Source organism: Thamnophis sirtalis, unplaced genomic scaffold, assembly GCF_051295495.1.
Source record: "Thamnophis sirtalis isolate CommonGarterSnake01/CBP01778 unplaced genomic scaffold, rThaSir2_p1.2 scaffold_2, whole genome shotgun sequence".
Lineage (NCBI taxonomy): Eukaryota > Metazoa > Chordata > Lepidosauria > Squamata > Natricidae > Thamnophis > Thamnophis sirtalis.
Genome location: NW_028261382.1, coordinates 14641623 through 14663583, shown reverse-complemented (window position 1 = coordinate 14663583; position 21961 = coordinate 14641623). Strand labels below are relative to the sequence as shown.

General features: G+C 41.3%; 1 protein-coding gene across 6 annotated transcripts in view; it reads left to right on the top strand.

Moving 5' to 3' along the window:
• Window positions 1-21961, top strand: part of AKAP13 (A-kinase anchoring protein 13) — a 290352-nt gene that overhangs the window by 237585 nt on the left and 30806 nt on the right. For all 6 annotated transcript variants that reach the window (XM_087704310.1, XM_087704313.1, XM_087704311.1 and 3 more), the window contains 9 exons: window positions 5681-5852; window positions 8676-8743; window positions 10438-10510; window positions 10894-11029; window positions 12344-12456; window positions 14982-15128; window positions 16966-17216; window positions 19640-19765; window positions 21683-21800. In XM_087704310.1, the coding sequence (XP_087560436.1) occupies window positions 5681-5852; window positions 8676-8743; window positions 10438-10510; window positions 10894-11029; window positions 12344-12456; window positions 14982-15128; window positions 16966-17216; window positions 19640-19765; window positions 21683-21800 (1204 nt within the window). The remainder of the gene's footprint in view (window positions 1-5680; window positions 5853-8675; window positions 8744-10437; window positions 10511-10893; window positions 11030-12343; window positions 12457-14981; window positions 15129-16965; window positions 17217-19639; window positions 19766-21682; window positions 21801-21961) is intronic.

Sequence of the window (21961 nt, the reverse complement as noted above, 5' to 3'; positions counted from 1 at the left end):
CTTACTCCGTAAACTGCTTCAAGAGGGCTGTAAAGCATTATGAAGCGGCCTATAAGTCTAAGTGCTATTGCTAAGCGCTATGTTCAAGACTAGGGCTTTGTCTTGTTTTGTGACTGTTTTAAATAAAAACAAAAGAAAGAAATGGAAGAAATAATATTAGAAAGAAAGAAATCATAGTAGGGAAAACAGGGAGTTTGATAGGGACCAAAGATTCCAAACTCCATTTCTGCATTAGGTATGCAGATACTAAATTGTAAGGCTTAAATTTAAGACATTGTATGAACCTGTGATATCCTCTGTGGTTCAGGATGTAACAACATGTGTCAATCCTGCCAGTTGTAGCTTCATCAGCTGGTCAGTGACTTAGAACTGGATATGAAGCAATTAAATTCACGGCTGACGTTTTCTGGTTTCTTCTTTAAAAAAAAAAAGGCGTTCTATTTTGTGTTTTACTCACCGAGCTGCGTATATTAATTGCGAAACTATTGGGGCACTGAAGGTTTTCTCATGTGTGCCTAAAGCCTCACTTAGATGAAACATGTTGCTCTAAGCTGTATGAGTTTTAGATCCCAACGCACATTTGTCAAAAACTGCTAATGGCCATAAAAACATGAGCATTTAGCTGTTTTCAACTTTATGTTGATTTTACTGGACTGAATTTCATTGTATGGGAGGCAACATTTGGTCATGTACTTTCCACATGTTAGTGGTCTGTCTGTGGGCATTTCCACAAGGAGAACTAGGCTCAAGATCCTTAATATAGGAGGATAACTTTGAGGTGAATGTTTCTCAAAGTCTCAAAGATTTCTATTCCCCATAGTATCCAAGACGGCTTGTATGAGGGAGAATCAAGTGCTATTTTTGAAATATAAATTATTTGTTTTTTGAATATCTCTGTTAATTATACTAACAAGCAGAGTAACACAATCTGCAGTCATGGACTGCTCTAATCACAGAAGATCTGTCTGCAGCCATGAAATGCTCTAACCGCAGGCCCAATCTGCAGCCCTGGAGTGCTCAAACTGATGCCATGCTTCATTTGAACCGTCTCTTGGGAATGGAATAATAATGGGCAGCTTTTTAGACATTTTTTCCCATCCAGTCTCTCAACCTCCAACCTCCCAAATATAGCTAACCTTAGAAGATGGAAGAAGCGACACAGTAAGACGCTGAGCTTGTTGATGAGAAAGGTTGGCAGTTCGGCGGTTCGAATCCCTAGTGCCACATAACGGAGTGAGCTCCCATTACTTGCCCCAGCTTCTGCCAACCTAGCAGTTCAAAAGCATGTAAAAATTCAAGTAGAAAAAAATAGGAACCACCTTTGGTGGGAAAGTAACAGCGCTCCATGCTCCTTCGGCGTTTAGTCATGCCGGCCACATGATCACGGAGACGTATTTGGACAGCGCTTACTCTTCTGCTTTGAAACGGAGATGAGCACCGCCCCCTAGAGTCAGGAATGACTACAAGAGATGTGCGAGGGGAACCTTTACCTTATTACTGAATATTCTCTGTCAAGTTACTGTTTCCACTCTGTCATTTTTAGAGTAGATGGTCTTCACTTAACGAAGCCTACGTTGAATGACTCTTGCATAGTTGGTAGGGATTATTTTTGAGATATAAATTGTCTTTTGAATATCTCTAATACTGAGTATTCTCTGTCAGCTATTGCTTCAACTTGGTCATTTCTAGAGTAGATGGTCTTCACTCAACCAAGCTTCTGTGGAATGACTCTCACATAATTGGTAGGGATGCAAATTTCAGTGGTTGCAAGCTAAGAAACAGTGGCAGATTCAGACCTGTTCCTCTAAAGTTATTTCCGGCCATTCTCAGCTTTACTGCTTACCAAGTAGCTTTCCTCACTTGTTGTCTGTTGGGTTGTTGGTCTTTCAAATATATATATATATTTAATTTTCAAGTGTTCTTGGATTGTTCTTCTGAGTATGGCTTTGGAGACTCGGGAATGCTAGGGAAGGAAAAAAAAATGTGCACAAGAGTAAAAATATAGTGGATGTTAAAGCAGTCCAATGCCATGCTATGTCGACTTGAAACGAAGCCCATGAAATTTCATGAGGTTCCTTTTTTGCTAAGCACGCGTCAAAGAAGCACTGTGGCTTTAGACCGGTCAGTTGCAACACGGGTGACTACCCCGTGTTGTTGTTTCTTTCCAATTCTGACTGCATGCCAGGAAAGCCAATAAGACTGCCTTGAGGGGCTACAGTCAGAGCTGTAGGTATGTGCTCAGCCTCTGATGGGGCTTCTGCCAAGAGAGAGACGGGGGAGGGAGGGAGAGACAGACAGACAGAGAGCAATCCTGCATAACATTTTACTTGTATTTGCATGTATTACCCGGGGAGCTCAGAGCCTTTCCTCGTGAGCAGAATTACACCTGTCATCTTTTTTTTAATCTTCAACTATCCTCAAACATTGTGATCTCCAGAACGTAAAATATATTACCCACTTAGCTTTCATTAGCCTCTTCTAACACCCTCAGAGTGTAAAAACTACAATTGAAGAGATATTTGCCTTTATACATCATGGATCAACTTGTCCATTGCACCCGTGATAGGCAACCGGCTAGAATACAGAAGACGAGTTCTGGGCCTATCTTTTTTTGTGGGGGACTTAGTCATCCTAGGTCAGTCCTAGAAAGACGCGGGCCAGAACAAATCACGTCTGAAATCGAGTAAACTTCAGGGAGTCAACACTGACTTGAAAGACCCCCCCCCTCAAAAATATAGGAAAGTGGTGTTGGTGATTGTTATAGAAGGACAGGCAGTTGTTTATGAAGAAGGTGTCTGAGCCACGGTGGCACAGTGGTTAGTGTGCAGTAGTGCAGGCTACCTCTGCTGGTAAAATGGTTGGTAAAATGGGGAGCCAGATTGCTGGAGGGCAAGAGGCTGACTCTGTAAACTGCTTAGAGAGGACTGTGAAGCACTGTGAAGCGGTATGTAAATCTAAGTCAGTGGTAGTCAACCTGGTCCCTACCGCCCACTAGTGGGCGTTCCAGCTTTCATGGTGGGCGGTAGGGGTTTGCTGCTTTATAAATTTTATAAAGTAAAATTACTTCCCTACTTTATAAATCACCATTTCTGTGGAACCCGTGGACGGTTAGAACATTTTACTACTAACAGAGATACAAAAATGGGTGGTAGGTATAAAAAGGTTGACTACCTCTGGTCTAAGCGCTATTGCTATTGCGGTAACTGATCATTTTTGTAATCCACATGCAAATAGGAGGTGGATCCTAAACAAAGTGTGGTCCTGAGGCCAGTTCCTTTTTTGGAGGGCTAATTTGACCAGGGCATAAAAATAATGAGAGCAGAATAAGGAGATGGTCCTCAACCCCTTCCATTTGGTCCAAAGTTGGAAGATTCAGGTATTACCTTGAATCTCCTGAGGAAAATCTAGGAGTTTCCACTTCATGACTTGAAAAACACAAACTAAAATGGATGAAAGGAAAAATTCATGTCCTTCCCTCAGCGATCTTTAGGCTGATCTTAACCTCTTCATTGTCTGGGGCAGAGGTCAGCAACCTACGGCTCTTTTATCCCTCTGCTGCGGCTTCCTGTCACTCCACAATTGATAGGGCTTTTGGTTAGGACTGGTAGGGGAAAAAGAATGCCGTGCTGGAGGAGACTCTATGGTGGGGGAAGCAGACTTCCAGTCGGCTTCAGAATTGAACAGGGTGCTTCCAGATAGGAAATCTTTGTGGCCCTGTGATTGTTTTTTTTTTTTAAGGTTTTATTTCTTTTAAAAAACACAAATATTTCATCATTCGTCAATCATTAAAACATTGAAGTACATTTTTTTTTGTATGCCCCTCCCTCCCTCCACCCCCCCAACCCCCCTCCTCCTTTCCCCCCCCCCCCCGACTTCCCAGAACCCATACACGGTATGGATTTTTAACTAACACAGTCTAAAATCTATTGAGAAAAAAGAAATAAAGAAATTAATGACATTCTACATTGACCTTAGCTTCTTCTTACTGAACTAACTTTAAACAGTTTAAATCATTTCTGATGTTAAGCATAGGCTAACTGGAATTTCTTGGTCCCGTATTTATTTTGTATATAGTCAATCCATTTTTTCCAGTCTCGTTTATATCTCTTATTTGAGTGATCTTTAAGATATGCCGATATTTTAGCCATGTCGGCTAAGTTTGTGACTTTCAAAGTCCATTCTTGGATTGTAGGCAAGTGCCCTGTGATTGTTTAAGGTTGCCGATCCCTGGTCTGGGGATTGCAATTCCCAGGGCTTACCTGCCAACCTGATCTATAGCTGATCTATAAGGGGTTTTTTAAAAGTTGCAATCCCAACCTCATCTGGACATGAAATGTTTACGTATATGCTCCTATCATGAATATTATTTGTAAGGGGGTGTTGCATACTTCATAGTTGCCATGAGCTACTTATTTTGAATCACTTTACCAGCAACAATAACCAGGATTCCTCCTTCACCTGGCAAGTTTAGGGAGGTTCATGAAACATTTTTCTTTTTTTTTGCTTTTATTGGGGAGGAAAAATCCAAGTTTACAACAATGAAATCAACGCTACCAATATACAGTTGTCTCCAAACTACATTCTCACTCATTCCAATTAAGCTGATGGTTTTCTTGAAATTCCACCTTCCTCTATCTGTGGATAATATTATCACATACCCTTCACTCTTTATGGGAAACTTTCTTTGTGGTACATTGGTTTTAACGTTAGTTTTTTTAAAATTTTCTTGATTGAAAGAGTAATTTTGAAGAATTGAGGGAGCTACCTTGTCTTGAGGCAGGGGCTCAGGGGCTAAGACGCTGAGCTTGTTGATTAGAAAGGTTGGCAGTTCAGCGGTTTGAATCCCTAGTGCTGCATAACGGAGTGAGCTCCCATTATTTGCCCCAGCTTCTGCCAACCTAGCAGTTCGAAAGCATGTAAAAATGCAAGTAGAAAAAATAGGGACCAACTTTGATGGGAAGGTAACAGCATTCCGTGTGCCTTCGGCATTTAGTCATGCTGGCCACATGACCACGGAGACATCTTCGGACAGCACTGGCTCTTTGGCTTTGAAACGGAGATGAGCACCACCCCCTATAGTTGGGAACGACTAGCACATATGTGCGAAGGGAACCTTTACCTTTACCTTGTCTTGGATGCTATAGTTTTAAGAGTATGTAGGAGGAAAGTCAAGGTAGCCTTTCTTCTTCCTAGCACTAACCTCAACGTTTTACATTTGCAGAACCCTGAAGAGCTCAGTTCTCACACTAAAATAGAACCATCTCTTCTAGAAGTTCATAAAATCTGGTGATAGAACTCTCATGGTTTGAACTCGCAGGTTGTTTCTCAAAGGTTGGAAAAAATCCTGCTTGAAACCCTGGATTTCTTCTGCCACATAATTCCCAGCTACAGTTCTGACTCAGGATAAGATCATTTATTATGCTCCTACATATTGATGGTCTTGGTGAGGAGGACTTATTGAAAGCAATGTCAGCATTGCCCCTAGGTGTCTGCAGCCAATGACTCACAGTTGACTTGGTGGACATTAAGTTGAAGGACAACTGCTGCATCTTTGGCATATGGAACTCATTTCTTGATGATGATGTCCCTGAATATATTCTTCCTGTGTGTGTCATTTTTGCATACACACAGAGAGAGCATTTTATGTTATGAATGTTCTTCGTACACTTTATTTTTTTAGGAGAAAGATAAAGATAAAGAGAAACTGAAGGAACGGGATAAAGACACCAAGGAAAAAGACAAAGATAACAAGATACTAAATGGCCATCTCTTCAGTGCCATCTCAACCGTGGGTCCCGTCAGTTGCTACCACTGTCTCAAGCCCTTCAACAAAGATTCATTCGTCTGTGCAAGTGAGTGACATTTCTTTTCCCTCCTGCTTTGTGCACTGGAATGAATAGGTAGTAGAATATGTTTCTGAAAATAATTATGTGCATGAAATTACCATCACTGCTTGCCCTTTTGATGCCAGGAGAGAGGACAAGGGTAGGAGAAACTGGAACAATGGCAGACCACTTTGAATTGATGTATTTCAACGTATTGTATTGGGGGGGTGTCTCTCCTCCTTGCCCTGTTTTCAAATTTAGCAACTTATGGAAGTTCCTCATCCTGATAAACATGGGGAAAAGAGTTCAGAATTGCTGGTCAGGGATGATGAGAGCTGTGGTCCAAGACATCTGGAAGACTTCAACTTCATGATCTTGGTTCTATATCGTTCTCTGAGTTAACTAGGTTAGGTCAAAAGATGATAGTTGTTCCAAGGTCATTTAGTGAGAATCTGAATTGTTTTAGCTTAGTACTATAGTAAATGATTTTACTATACTATCTGATCCTAATTAAGTGGGGTTTTACATAAACCTAGGATTTGGAATCATTGGATTAAAGTCGCTGCTCTAACAAGGACCACCACTGAAGACCTCAGCCTCCTTCTTTGCAAACCTACCCTGTTTCCTCCAAAATAAGACCTTCCCCGATAATAAGCCCCGTCGGGCTTTTGAGTGCATGTGCTAAAATAAGCCCTCCCCGGAAAATAAGCCCTCCCCGAAAATATTGCAACACAGCAGCAGCCATGAGGTGAACATGCTCGTTGCCTCCTGCACCTCAAAAATAATAAGACCTCCCCAAAAATAAGGCCAAGTGCTTATTTTGGGGGTCAAAAGAAAATAAGACCATATCTTATTTTCAGGGAAAGAGGGTAGATACATTTCTAAATGCTTGTTATATAACTGCAGGGTCCAATTCAGGGAGACACCAGCAATCAATACCAAAGTAGATGCTGTCATCTTAATTTTCCCAGAAGGCTTCTGGGCCCTGCTGTGTGATCCTTTCATTTGGTTAATGAATGTCACATTAAATTTAGCTTCTGACAGTTTTCATCCAAAGTTTACATTAACATCCTCCTCTTGGTTTTCTTACTGCAGTTTGACTGAGCGGGTTAGTTAATTTAATTTCTGAAACGTCTTCATTTTTAGTGCTTTTGCTTTCATTTGGAAATTTAATCTTTTAATCCTTTAATGGATACATTTGTATGATCAGACAGTGTTAAAAAAAAATACTAAATTACCTGAAAGAGAAAAATGTGCCCAAAATGTTTTCATATTCCATTCAAGTTCTAGTAAAATACACCTGACATTATTACTATTGTTGTTACTGCCAGTAACAACATTTCTCTGGTTGATTTCTGGCCAAATCAGTGTATGCAAAAAGGATGGAGGAAGTTCCTTGCACAATTCTGTTAAAGAATCCTGACCTTTCCTGGTTGTTAACAGAACTTATCAGTTGAATTCTGAAACAGAATCTCTCTATATATTCTGTTTAAGCAGCACTATGCGTCTATATTATGTGAGTTGTGTTTTTAGATAATTGGTAATGACTCAATGAAGAATTTCCCCTCCATATGTGCCACTTCAGGTTTAGAAAACTGAAACCGAATCATGTTACCTTCAAGGACAAATTCCTGCTTTGGGAACCTGAAGTTGCCAGTTGACTAGTGTTGACTAAGGCGAAAATAAGAGTGAGCGTTGAAGGTTTTCTATTGCCCAACCACACAACTGTAGGAAGAGTCCAGCAATTCGCCTTCCTTTTGATAGGAGTAACTCCTTGAAGGCATTGGGACAGTATTGCAGTCTTACAAGTTAAAAGGGTGCTTGAGATGCTTGTTGACTAATTGGTGCTAAGCTTGCAAAGGCAGTTGAAGAGGATGGCTAGGATTAGAATGAGTACACTACAAATCCCATCAGCCAAAAGAGTATTGGCTGGTGAGGACTAGAAAGTAGTCCTTTTCCACGGTGGCCCCTGCTTTGTTGAACAGCTTCCTTTAGGAGATTAAAATGACCCCCAACTATGGATATTTTCAAACGCATATTTCCAAATGCTGGGAGAAGAGAAAAGGTTGCTCACTCTTATGACTTTTAGATATGCTTTTCAGCGATCTCTGACCAGCTGACCACTGACCAGCTGACCACTCTGATCAGCTGACCACTGCCTGTTCCAAAGAAATTCTTGGTGGAAATCTGATCAAGAATTTACAGGACTTAGCTAATAACTCACGTTGTGATGTGTTTTTTTTTTTTTTAAGTTTTAAAGATGGTAAAGAAAAATTTAAGCAAACTCCAATAAAGTCCAGGAAAAAGTATCTGTGTTTATCATTATTTGGGGTGGCTCAGTGCCTAAGATGCTGAGCTTGTCGATCAGAAAAGTCAGCAGTCTGACGGTTCGAATCCCTAGTGCCGCATAATGGAGTGAGCTCCCATTACTTGTCCCACCTTCTGCCAACCTAGAAGTTTGAAAGCATGTAAAAATGCAAGTAGAAAAATAGGATCCACCTTTGATGGGAAGGTAACAGTGTTCTGTGAGCCTTTGGCGTTTAGTCATGCTGGCCACATGACCATAGAGACATCTTCAGACAGTGCTCATTCTTTGGCTTCGAAACGGAGATGAACACTGCCCCCTAGAGTCAGGAACAACTAGCACATATGTGCGAGGGGAACCTTTACCCTTAAAGAAAAATTTAAGTGAGCTCAAAGAAAGTCCAGGAAAAAGTATCTGTCTTTATCATTATTTCCATCCAAGGAAGTTGCAATGATGAGATGCATTGAACAGGAATATGAACTCTGAATGACATCTAACCCTCTCGTTGGCTTCACATTAAAAGTTGTGCTCTTTGTTTTCCCCAGATTGTGGTGCCATTGTCCATAAAAGCTGCAAAGAAGGTGTGGTTGCTTGTGCTAAGGTCAAAATGAAAGTAAGTATTCTTCTGGGTGTTTTTTTTTCTCTTCTTCTTCAATATATCCACATGCATGGATATGTGTGTATATCTGAAAATGTACGATTGTAACTTGGGAAAGAAAAAAATACTCTCCAATTTTCATATATGCAGGCTCATTAGGGCTCTGAAATATCTTCAGTTTGTTGTTGCTTTCTTTAAAATAAATTTCTAGCCTTCTTGGTTGCAGGGAAAAAAAATGCAAGCAAACTACTCTTTCACTGTGGCTAGGACTTCCAGTAGATCAAGGTTAGTGCCAGGAATCCTGTATCTTATTCCATCTCGAGATGCAATAATCATCCGATTATTGCTATTTTATTTGTGATATCATTCTTTTCAAATCCTCTTCATAACTTCTGTGTGGTTCATTGTGATTATGGCACAACCAGGAGAAGGAAGAGATGTAAATTTATTTTCATTTATTTCATTTGGTGCCTGTAGGCTCTTCACCAGCTCCTTCTGTTGCAATCACTTACCGGAACTGTCCAACTTGAATTCTTCCTCTTTGCTACGATGATTTATTTGCAATAAATCTGTCGTAAGCCTGATTTGCTGAGGCCCGTCTATGTAAATGCTACTATAGGTAGATCTGATGTTGTATCTGGAAAAGAAAACATTCTTGAAGAACTGTAGGGTTTTTTTGAGACCATTTAGGAGATGCATTTAAGACCCTCCAGAAATTTCTAGTATTTTGAAGGCTAGAAACTTTTAGATAGCAGAAATGTTATTTATTTATTTTTCAAAAATGCAAGTAAAGTTTTCATTTTAAGGTCACTTAAAACAATTTCCCATCTGTGTGGCAATTGTATAATTGTGTGAAGGCTTCAGTGTTGTGACCTAGGCTTCCCAAGAGCATGAAGCAAATTCATTGTCCTGACAAAAACCTATGTTATTAATTTACTGTGAATCTGCTCATTCACATCCAGCATAGTCTTTCAAGGGAGGATTTATACTCACAGACCTTATCTGGCTTGGAGAGCTGCCAGGCCGATATCTGCAAAACTTGGCAAGGAGCCTTGGAGAGAACCAATTAAGGAAACTAAATTGTCTCCTGCAAACTCCACTCCCCTTTTGCTCCTCTTTTATTTCCTCTGGGAGGGGCCATTCATCAGCCACCTGTGGCCTTACACCCAAGTCAAACACTGTTCTTTAGCTGTTCCCTTCATCTGGCAACTCTGCACATGAGCACATCGGGAACAGGCTCCAGCTGTTCGTCTGCCTCACTGATGTTTGACACTGAAGGCAGCTGATAACTGTCAGACGGCCCTGGCCCCCTCTCTGCCTCTGACACAGAGCCCTCATCAGAGCCTTCCCCAGACTCCAGGACTGGCCCATGCTCCTCCCCAACCTCCTCACTGTCTGAATGTGCTGCCGGCTTTGCTGGCTACAACGCTCAAGTTCTTTGACCCCCTCTAATATTTCAAAGGATTTTTCTTCTAAGTGGGAGTGAGATTTTAAAAAAACTCAATGCACACGTTTTGAATTCTCATACATGAGTCTGATAGGCTTTATCTTGGTGTCTGTGGCATGAACTAGTCATTGTGATTCATAAACCATGGTTGATGTCTTAATTTTTTTACATAAACCCACCACTCTGAAACCTTAGCTTATCATGACGTGTGAGTGGAATTGATATTATAACAATGTTTTCTTCTAATCTTTTTCCACTTCAGCTCCAGAAAAACCCAAGTGGTCTTCAGCCTCACGATACTTCTTCATTGCCCACAGTAATTATGAGAAATAAGAGTGAGTATCTCTTTTTTCCCCCTCCTTGGCGCAAGCTTGCAATTTGGTTGGGTATCCAGCTCGTCTTTTATAATCATGCCCTGTTAAATTCAGATGTTACAAAACAACTGGGGAAAAGAGCATGCTTGTTTAAAAAACAAATCCTGACTTTGCAAACAAATTCCACAACTGAGCAGGATGATAAAGATGTTATCCATTCAGTCATGTCCGACTTTTGGTGATTCTATAGGCCGGGTTTCTTCCCATCTTCCCATCTTGCACTACTTCTTTGAGTTGTGCTATGTTCTGGCTGGCGTCAGATTTGATGGTTATATTCAGTATACTGAATTGGACCTGATCCCTCACTAAACCTCTTGCTGTATCTGCTGGTGTTTTCCTTGCAGGTTCTCAGCCAAAAGAGCGACCCAGATCAGCGATTCTTGCTCTTGATGAGAACATAACGACTTCAGTGTTCAATAGTAGGCGATCCCAGCAGAACCTGTCCCTTTCAAAGAGTGTTTCCATTCAGAACATTGCTGGGTAAGAACTTTTTCGTTTGCTGCCTTGCTTTTTGGGGATTCCATTTAAGACATGCGTGGTCAGTGGTGCTGAAGACTGAACAAGTGAATGAGAAGCCCATGAGGAAAAAAGCCTATGGGAAGAAGATTCTAACTTCGGGGTTTAACTTTTCAATTTAAAAGATGATCCTGGATGAGAGAACTTGAGCAAGAGATGTTATTGGTCTTGCTCAACATACAAAAGACCCCTTCCTCTGTTCACTGCACAAATGGCAGCGTGTTCATCGTAGTTCATCATGTATGTGTTTTATGCATATATGACATATATCTTTATATTGTAATTACATTGCATTTTTAAATCTTTGTTAACTGGCCAGAATCACATTAGTGAGATTAGTGGCTGTATCAATTGATTTAATTTAAAATTGATAGATTATGGATGGATGGATGGATGGATGGATGGATGGATGGATAGATAGATAGATAGATAGATAGATAGATAGATAGATAGATAGATAGATAGATAGAGATACTGTAGATAGCTAGACAGACAGATAGATAGATAATAGATAGATAAATAATAGATAGATGATAGAGAGATAGATCATATAAATATAGATGATATAGAGATGATAGAGACAGATAGATAATAGATAAAGATAAATAAATAGATAGATAAATAGATAGATAGAGAGATAGATAGTGTAGATAGTGTAGATAGACAGACAGACATAGATAATAGATAGATAAATAATAGATGATAGAGATAGATAGATGATGTAGAGATAGATGATATAGAGATGATAGAGACAGATAGATAATAGATAGATAGATACAGTAGATAGATAGATAGATAGATAGATAGATAGATAGATAGATAGAGTAGACAGACAGATAGTGTAGACAGACAGATAATAGATAAATAGATAGATGATATAGATAGACAGATGATATAGAGATAGATGATATAGAGATGATAGAGACAAATAGATAATAGATAGATATAGATAGATAGTGTAGATAGACAGACAGACAGATAGATAATAGATAAATAAATAATAGATGATAGAGATAGATGATACAGAAATGATAGAGATAGATGGATGGATGGATGGATGGATGGATAGAAAGAAAGAAAGAAAAAGAAAGAAAGAAGGAAAGAAAAAAAGAAACGTTGTGCCAGATATCATTAATACATCATAAACGAATTACGTAATTGTGCCATTTCCCCAATTATAAAATGGTGTCTCATTTTGATGTTGAATGCGGCTTCTGGTGGACACCACTTTTGCTTCTCAGTAGCTCAGTCTGTTTTCCATGTTTCTTGTCCTGCCAGAGTCGGAAACGATGAAAGTATCCTTCATACGCGGAAATTTCTTTCCCAATCAACAGACTCCTTGAATAAAATCAGCCGGGTAAATGAATCCATGGAATCGTTAACAGATGAAGGTAAGCGACCCTGTTGGGGAAATAACTGGCTTGGCTGTAGGAGGAAAGCTAAAGGACATTAGGAGAGGAAAGAATGCTTTCACACATGCTTAATTCTCTGCATGAAGAAGATTAACTAAAAAAGTGTTACCATAGATCTCTTTTTATTCAACTAAAATAATGGGGAAACCGTTGCTTATTTTGCAACATTCTGATATGGACGGGCAGACTCTAACATTTAGCATCCTTCACCAATAGCCATGTGGGTTGGTACTGCTTGGAGTTGATGTCCACCGATGGTTGGAGGGCGGTCTGCTGCTTCCTTAGCTGTAGATCATTGTTTCCAAACCTGGTAGACTTCCAACTTTCCCAGCCAGCCTTGCTCTTGTTTGGGACTCTGGGAACTGAAGTCTAGATACCTAGAAATAACCCATGTAGGACATATTGCTCTAAACTGAAGCATTTGCTACATTCTACACTGTGCACAAAAGGCTCTTGCTTACAGAGGAGTGGTGCGGTGGCCTAGAGGGGGAGCTTTCGCCTCACAATCAAGAGGCTGTGAGTTCGATCCTAGGTAGAAGTAGATATTTCTCTCTCTGGATGCTTAGAATATATCTGCCGAACAAAACTCTGCATTGGCGACAGGAAGGGCATCTGGCCATTCAAACACTCCACTAGCTCCATTCAGTTGCCCAGACTCCATCCCACAAGGGAATATGGGGTCATTAAATGACCATAATGATCTAGTTGCTTACAGAGCAAGTAAACCTTACACTGGACTGCAGCGTGTAACAAGAAGGATACTTTGGGCATAGCAAACTAATAAGATAGAGGGAATCTATGCTAAATGATTTTCATTTTAACTGCCCGCCTGGGACCAGTGAAATGCTTAAGCATTGCAATGGGCTACTTTGTTAGCTGATAAATATTTTGAAATCCAGGCTCTTTCAGAGAAACAGGATTTTTTGAGGTGGGGGATGTGAGGGAATAATTCCTCTGAGGTCTGTCTCAGGAGAGTTGCATAAATTGCTTCCGTAGCTTGATTATGCCAGCTTCATCAAAATCCTCTTCTGATGTTCTGTTAATTTACCCAAGTAAACAAAGGCAGACAAATTACATCTTAATGACAACGCAATTACCTGAAATTGCATTAATGGCTCACTCTGGGAGATTTGCACAGCAATCGTGGAATTGCTCTGCATTCATTACTGTTATTTTTTTGAAAAGGTTGTGTTGTCGCTGTGGTTTTAACACTAGTGTGGGGTGCAGGGGATGGATCAAATTCTTCCGGGTATATGAAAGGAGATTCCTAGGTTTTTCAGTGTGATGACTTCTTGATGATTGTAGCCTTAGCAAACTTTAATAGCATTCTCACAAGATCCCAGTTCTGTGCAAGCAAGCTTTTTCTGTACTTAAAGTGGGAAGAAGTTCGCATTCCGTTCAGCTTGACTTTTTCTTCTGCAAATGATTTCCCCAAAGGGAGTGACGTTTCTTAAGGCATAAAGTGAGAACTTTTTTAAAAAATTGATAACTTCATTCCTTCATGATCAAGACAATGTGGAAAAGCAAGTGGGTACAAAGTGTCTGATACCCCTTTTTTTCAGCTGCTATTTTCTCTCACCAGCAGCAGAATTCAGGGAAAGGACAGGGGACCCATGCCCAAGGTGCAAAGTAATATCCATAATCAAAATCTATCTATATATAAATGGCTGTGTGTGGGTATGTTCTAGCATAACTCTGGAACGCCTCAAGCAATTTCAACTAAACTTGGTACACAGATGACTTACTCTCTGGAAACAAATACTGTGGAGTAAGACAGCCCTAAAACCCCTTGATGTGTTGTTCTGTTAAGATACAGCCTGTTGTGCCTTAAAATGGCTTCTACTGTGCAGTGCAGTGAAGTTGCCATGGTGACAGCTTCACAGTACTCCACAAGGGGGCTTCCTCTAGTAAGAAGGAAAATCCAACATTAGAAATTACGTTTGGACATTTTCCCCCTATCAATAAATACCCGGGCAACGCCGAGTTAATGGCTAGTATATCATAATCAACAGCTGCATGCTGCCTGTAAAATTGAGCTCAGCGTCTAAATTCCATTGATTGTCCTCTGATCACGTGACTGGAATGAAGATGCTGGTCAATTTTGGCTGCTTTCTAAATCCTAGGGAAACATTACATGCAAAGCCTAAAGGAAATCAAAATAATCTGCAAACTAGTATTTTGAGATACTTATGGAATTATTGGATCAAGGCTCTTGACTTTGGATCATTAGCAAAACCGTTGTTAAGTGAATTTGGTTTCCCCATTAACTTTGCTTGTCAGAAGGTGTCAAAAGGGGATCACATAACCGTCATAAATATGAATCAGTTGTCAAGCATGTGAATGCAAATTACGTGGCCATGGGGGATGCTGCAGTGGCCATACAGTAAGTGTGAAAAATGGCCATAGGTTATATTATTTTACTGCCGTTGTAACTTTCACTAAATGAAGTGTGGTAAGCCGAGAATTATCAGTACAAGAATCACGTCATCTCTCCCTCTTCCCAGGAGCAGACATGAATGAAGGGCAGCTCATGGGAGATTTTGAAACAGACTTGAAACATATGGAAGCTCAATCCTGGAGTCAAGTGGTGGACAGCAAGTTTCTCAAGCAGCAGAAGAAAGACATTGTGAAGCGACAGGACGTCATTTATGGTGAGTGACAGGCAAGATACAATCTCCTCGTCTAAGTTCTGCCATAGGGAGGCCAATTTTGCCGTATTTGTATTTTTTAGCCATACCATACGAAGCTTGATTTGCTTGATTTGGATTTCACATTCTCGTAGGTCAGTTCTATACCCACTGGTCTGTTCCCAAATCTAAGAAAAAAGAGAACCAAGCTCTTAAACGGCTGGTTGAGTAAGCTGCAATGATCAGGTTCATGAATAACGTTAAGCCATAAACCTTGCATTGCACAAACCATGATTGGCTTCAAACACACATTCTTCCAGTGCAGATCCCACTTACATGAATGGGTTCTGATCAGGGGTAGTTCGCCCATGTGTGCGGCATGCACACTTTGCGTGCTTGATAAGGGCTGTGCGTGCAGGGAACCAGTTCAGGGGCGTGGCAGGCCTGGGTCGCTGCTGATTCCAGCGACCCAGGCCGCCAAACCACTATCGCTTCCTCTGAACCGGTCCGAACCGTTAGGAACCCACCACTGGATCTGATATTTTGCCAGCATTGCCGCAATTATTCTTTCTTAAAATAACTCTTTTGTAAGCATTTCATGCATCCACTTTTCTACCCTCTGTTCTCTGCTGCTTTAGGGTATGTCATATGCATCCTTATTTTACATTTATTTATTTAGCATATTGCATCTACAGAGTCAATCACTGAGTAGTGCAGTAGCCTAGGGCTGGAGCTCTTGCCTCACAATCAGGAGGCTCAATCCTAGGTAGAGGCAGATATTTCCCTCTGAGCACAATGAGAATTTATCTGCTGAATAAAATTCTGCATTGGCGACAGGAAGGGCATACAGTCATTAAACACTCAGCTCCATTCAGTTGCTCTGACTCCACCCTGCAGGGGATTATGGGGTCATTAAAAGGAGATGATGATCTACAGAGGCAATCACTGATATACAAATTTAGTTTAAATAAAGCATCAGCAAAGATAAATGATAGATAGATAGACAGACAGACATAGATATTAGATAGACAGATGATAGATACACAGACAGACAGATAGACAGACAGACAGACATATTAGGTAGATGATATATAGATGATAGACAGATGATAGATAGATAGATAGATAGATAGATAGATAGATAGATAGATAGATAGATAGATAGATGATAAATAGATCGATCGATCGATCGATCGATCGATCGATCGATAGATAGATAGATAGATAGATAGATAGATAGAGAATAGAATAGAATAACAGAGTTGGAAGGGACTTTGGAGATCTTCTAGTCCAACCCCCTGCTTAGGCAGGAAACCCTACGCCACTTCAAACAAATGGTTATCCAACATCTTAAAAACGTCCAGTGTTGGAACATTAATAAGAATATACAATATAGGAGATAGTATATTAAATGAAGCTAAAACCATAATAAAATCACCATAATATGGAGTCATAGAATTGCCGTGGGATAGATGTTATAATTTGATACCTTGGCGCTAACCATCTCGCTGCTTCATGTGTGGTTGTGGTGAGGTCATTCCAGGTGCTTTGAAACCTCCTGAGAAGACATTCTTGAACTCTATGTGTTAGATAGTTCTGGTGCATTGCGAGCGCTCGGCCATTCCCCACTTATTTTACATTCTCTTTAGTTCATATGGCCAGTGAGTTGCATCAGAAGATTTCTGATGAGGGTAGTAGATACAGTTAAATAGGCATTCAAACACTTCTTGAATAACCCAGCTGTAGGAGCCATATTGACCTCTAAATCAAAGCCAATAAAAGCTGCAGCCGTGTTTTCCCATGTATTGGGCAGAGTCTTATGCATCTCTCTCATTCTCCCCTCTCTGCTCCTTCTCTCCAGAACTGATGCAGACGGAGATGCACCATGTCCGGACCTTGAAGATTATGAGTGATGTCTACAGCAGAGGCATGGTGCAGGAACTACAGTTTGAGCAGCAGATGGTGGAGAAAATCTTCCCTTGCTTGGACAACTTGCTGAACATCCACAGCCAGTTCTTTCAGAGAATTCTGGAGAGGAAGAAAGAATCCTTGGCTGACCGAAGTGAGAAGAACTTTGTCATCAAGAGGATAGGGGACATCTTAGTGAATCAAGTAAGTTGCTCCATAAGACTTGGCTTAAAAGGAGGACACAAGTACCTGATTTCTCTCTTGTTCTTCTCCGCTACATTTTCTTCACAAAATTTGCTTTGGAAATCCTTTCTAAGAGAAGTACTGTATTTTTCAGACTATAAGGTGCACCGGATTATGAAACACACCAAGATTTCAAAGGGAAAAACAAGAAAAAAATAGCTTTTGGCTTCCGCACGTCCAGTTTTTGCTCTCTCCAGCCCCCAGGAGCACTCTGCAGGCCTCTCATGCCTTCTGCGCGCCCTGTTTTTGGCAAAAGACAGGCCCATTTCTGCCCTCCCCACCCCCCCACCCCCGGAGTATCATTTTTGCTTTCCCCAGTCCCCCAGGAGCACTCTGCAGGCCTTCCAAACCTTCTGCACACCCCATTTTTGTTGAAAGCTGACCCGTGGGGCAGAGTTTCAGGAGGCCAAAAATGGCCGTATTTGGTGTATATGACACACCAACATTTCCACCCTCTTTTACGGGGGAATAAAGTACATCTTATACTCCAAAAAATACGGTACGCTTTTGAAAATTGGTTTAAAGTGTGGTGACTTTGTCTTTATCTGAATGATAAGGTGGCCAAAAAGGTTTATACAAAAAGATCTTGTTTAATTAAGATTCTCCCTGGCTTCCATTCAGTCTCAAGAGAGGACTGACTTATTTTGCTGATGACAACCCTCTTCTGTATTTCTACCAAGAAAATAGCAGGGATATTTCCACAGAGTGACCACTGTTGAAGACAACTTAATTTTTTTTCATTGTCCCCTTAAATATTCCAAAGGTGTTTTTTTTTTTCAGGAGGCAACGGGGCTTTCTTATTTTTTCTTTGAAGACGTTTTGCTTCTCATCCAAGAAGCTTCTCCAGCTCTGATTGGGTGATGGGGAATGGAAGGATTGATATTCCTTGCAGGCAGATGGACATTTGCTTCCTTTTAGAGGGTCCTTGAGGCCACATGGAGGTTTTTCTGTGTTCTGAGGGTCACCTGAGTAGTGTTCCTGGTTCCTGTAGTCTGCAATTTTTCTGGAAATCCATTCCTACTCCAACACTGAGAATCCCTACAGACCTTTAGCTATACAATTTGGGATGAACACCTTTTGAATGGTGTCAGAGTAGGAATGGATTTCCAGAAAAATTGCAGACTACAGGAACCAGGAGCACTACTCAGGTGACCCTGAGGACAGAGATAAACCTCCAAGTGCTTCAACCACCCTCTAAAAGAATACAAAAGACTAGCTGTCTAAAAGAAACACAAATCCTTCCATTCCCCATCATCCAACCAGAGCTGAAGAAGCTTCTTGGATGAGAAGTGAACTGTCTTCAAAGAAAATACAAGAAAATCCACTTGCGTCCCGAAAAAAAGCACCTTTGGCGCAACCATGACCTGGATGACTGAGAATCTCTACAGTCCCGTTAAATAGTTTTAATAACACAAGCAGAAACAAAATCACAAATGGAGTTCATGCAACATACTGTCGTTGATGCAACATAGTGTTTTCCCCGCCAGCAGCCAGCAGAGTCGGACAGTGAGGAGGTTGGGGAGGAGCACAGGCCAGTCCTAGAGGCTGGGGAAGGCTTGGACGAGGGGTCTATGTCAGAGGCAGAGATGGGGCTAGGGCTGTCTGGCAGTGATCAGATACCTACAGAGCTAGACAGCAGTGAGGCAGAGGAGCAGCTGGAGCCTGTTCCCAGTGTGCTGCCAGAAGAAAAGAACAACTCAGAAATCAGGGTCGACTTGGGAGTAAAGTCACAGGTGGAAGGTGATTGGCCCCTCCCATAGGAAATAAAAGAGGAGCAAAGGGGGAGGGGGCTTTTAGAGGAAGCAATGCATTTGTTCAGTTGTTAAATTCATTTCAGGAGTGTGAAAATCTGTCCGTGAATCTCAGAGACTCTGTACCTAGTCTTTCCTTGCATAGCATCTCATTTGGAAAATATTTACATGGCAGCTTTACAAGCTAGATAAGGTCTGTAGTCATAAATATTCCTTTGAAAGACTGTTTGCCAGGCCTTTGCTGAATGTGAATGAGGGGAATTTCCATTTGTTTAATAAAAGGGGGGGGGACCAGGACTCTGCTTCGTGCTTTCTAAGGAAGCCTAGGTCAGAACACATAGAACCAAATCTCTGTTGATGAGAGGAGCAGCACAGATTCAGGGAAATCATTCCAATTTAACTTTATGGCCCATTTGGGTTCCGTTGAGACCTCAAGAAGACTTTAAACAACCCATGTACGAAAGATCCAAACCTCTGCATTGGCAAACGCATCCCGACTAAAACCTCTTTGCCGGATGTCCATGGACCTGCTCACCTCTCCCAGAAGATTGGCTGTGATGTCTCAAGCGGGCTTGGTTGGTTTCCCTCACTCCGTTAACTCCTTCTTTCTGATTTATATCTTGCAATTTGCAGTTTTCTGGGGAGAACGCTGAGCGAATGAAGAAAACGTACGGGAAGTTCTGTGGGCATCACAATGAGGCCGTGAATTACTTCAAAGACCTTCATTCCAAGGATAAAAGATTTCAGGCCTTCATCAAAGTAAGCTGGACGGGGCATAAAGTTTTTGCAAGGATTGTGGGTGTGGCCCGTAGAACAATAGGAATGAAACCTACCTGAAGATTAACAGTTTCCAGGCTTTGTGTATTATACAATACATATATTAAAAATTAAGGTGGTCGCTCAGTGGCTAAGACGCTAAGCTTGTCGATCAGAAAGGTTGGCAGTTTGGCAGTTCGAATCTCTAGAGCCGTGTAATGGAGTGAGCTCCTGTTACTTGTCCTAGCTTCTGCCAACCTAGCAGTTTGAAAGCAGGTAAAAATGCAAGTAGAAAAAGAGGAACCACCTTTGGTGGGAAAGTAACAGCATTCTGTGCTCCTTTGGTGTTTAGTCATGCCGGCCACATGACGATGGAGACGTCTTCAGACAGCGCTGGCTCTTCGGCTTTGAAACGGAGATGAGCACCTCCCCTTAGAGTTGGGAACAACTAGCACATATTTGCGAGGGGAACCTTTACCTTTACCTAAGATCCTACTCCATTTGGTCTGCATCAGCCATGGATAATAGCAATAGCACTTAGACTTATATACTGCTTCCCAGTGCTTTACAGCCCTCTCTAAGAGGTTTACAGTCAGCTTCTTGCCCCCTACAACCTGGGTCCTCATTTTACCCACCTTGGAAGGCTGGAAGGCTGAGTCAACAGCCTTCAACCTGGTGAGATTCGAACTGCCAAATTGCAGGCAGCCGGCAGTCAGCAGAAGTAGCCTGCAGTACTGCACTCTAACCACTGCGCCACTGCAGTGTTCGAGATGCTGTTGGCCTGTAATTTCCATCAGCCCTTGCCTCCCAACAGTGAATAAAGATGGAAATTATAACAACATCCCAAGGATTTATACAGGTTATCCTCAACTTGCTGCAACAAAATTTCTGTTGCTAAGCGAGACCATTGTTAAGTGAGTTTTGCCCCATTTTACAACCTTTCTTGCCCCAGTTATTAAGGGAATGACTGCAATTGTTAAGTTTGTAACGTGTTGTTAAATAAATCTGGCTTCCATTTGACTTTGCTTGAGAGACGGTCGCTAAAGGGGATACATGACCCCAGGATCGTCTTAAATATGAGTTAGTTGCCAAGTGTCTGAATTTTGATTACATGGTTATGGGCAGTGGTGGGTTTCAAAAATTGTTCGAACCTACTCTGTGGGTGTGGCCTCCTTTGTGGGAGTGGCTTGCCACCCATGTGACCGGATGGGAGTCGCTTGCCACTCATGTGACCGGATATGAAGATGCCGCCGACATTTGTCAGAACCACCTTAAATTACCTCACACACAGCACTGGCATGCATAAGAATACGATGTAAACTTGTTTTTTAAAAGGCATCTTTGGTTTGCATTAAAACAACTTCAACACACGCAATGTTCTAATTGCACCACAAATGCAGTAGTCATCCTTACCTTTCACAGAGGCACTGAGTTTTATAAATATGAGCATGATAGTGTAGAATAATCATATCCAAGGACCAGTGGTGGGTTTCAAAAAATTTTGGAACCTCTCCTGTAGGTGTGGCCTGCTTTCCGGGTCCACTGGTGGAACCTCTTCTAACTGGTTCGGTAGATTTGACGAACCGGTTCTACCGAATAGGTGCAAACTGGTAGGAACCCATCTCTGGTTATGGGGTTGTTACAATGTCTTAGTGGGAAAAACAGGCATAAGTCGGTGCCTTTCTAACTTTGAACAGTCACTAAATGAACAGTTTATAGGTAGAGGGCTACCTGTACTTGTCCATCTGAAATTATTAAGCATTCTCTGGAGACTTTTAGTCCTGCCGTGTTCTTTAAACATATTCTCAGTACAAAGCTGCAGATGGCGGCCTGTGGAATTCTGTTTTGAAGGCTGTGGACATTGCATACGTAAAATACTCCTCACTATTCAGGTGTTTCAATTTCCTCTCCTTTCTTCAGAAAAAGATGAGCAGCTCCGTGGTGAGGCGCTTGGGCATTCCTGAATGCATCTTGCTAGTAACGCAAAGGATCACCAAATACCCAGTGTTGCTACAGAGAATATTACAATATACCAAAGGTAGATTTTTCTGTAGATGTTTCTGTAATCCTCTGGTTGCCTTCCCTTTCTAGAATTAATAATGTCTTTGATAACACTGATCTTTTTTTTGCAAAAAAAAAATCTCGAATACCCAGAACAGTGGCTTTATTTTGATCTGGTTCATCATGATTTTTTTTATA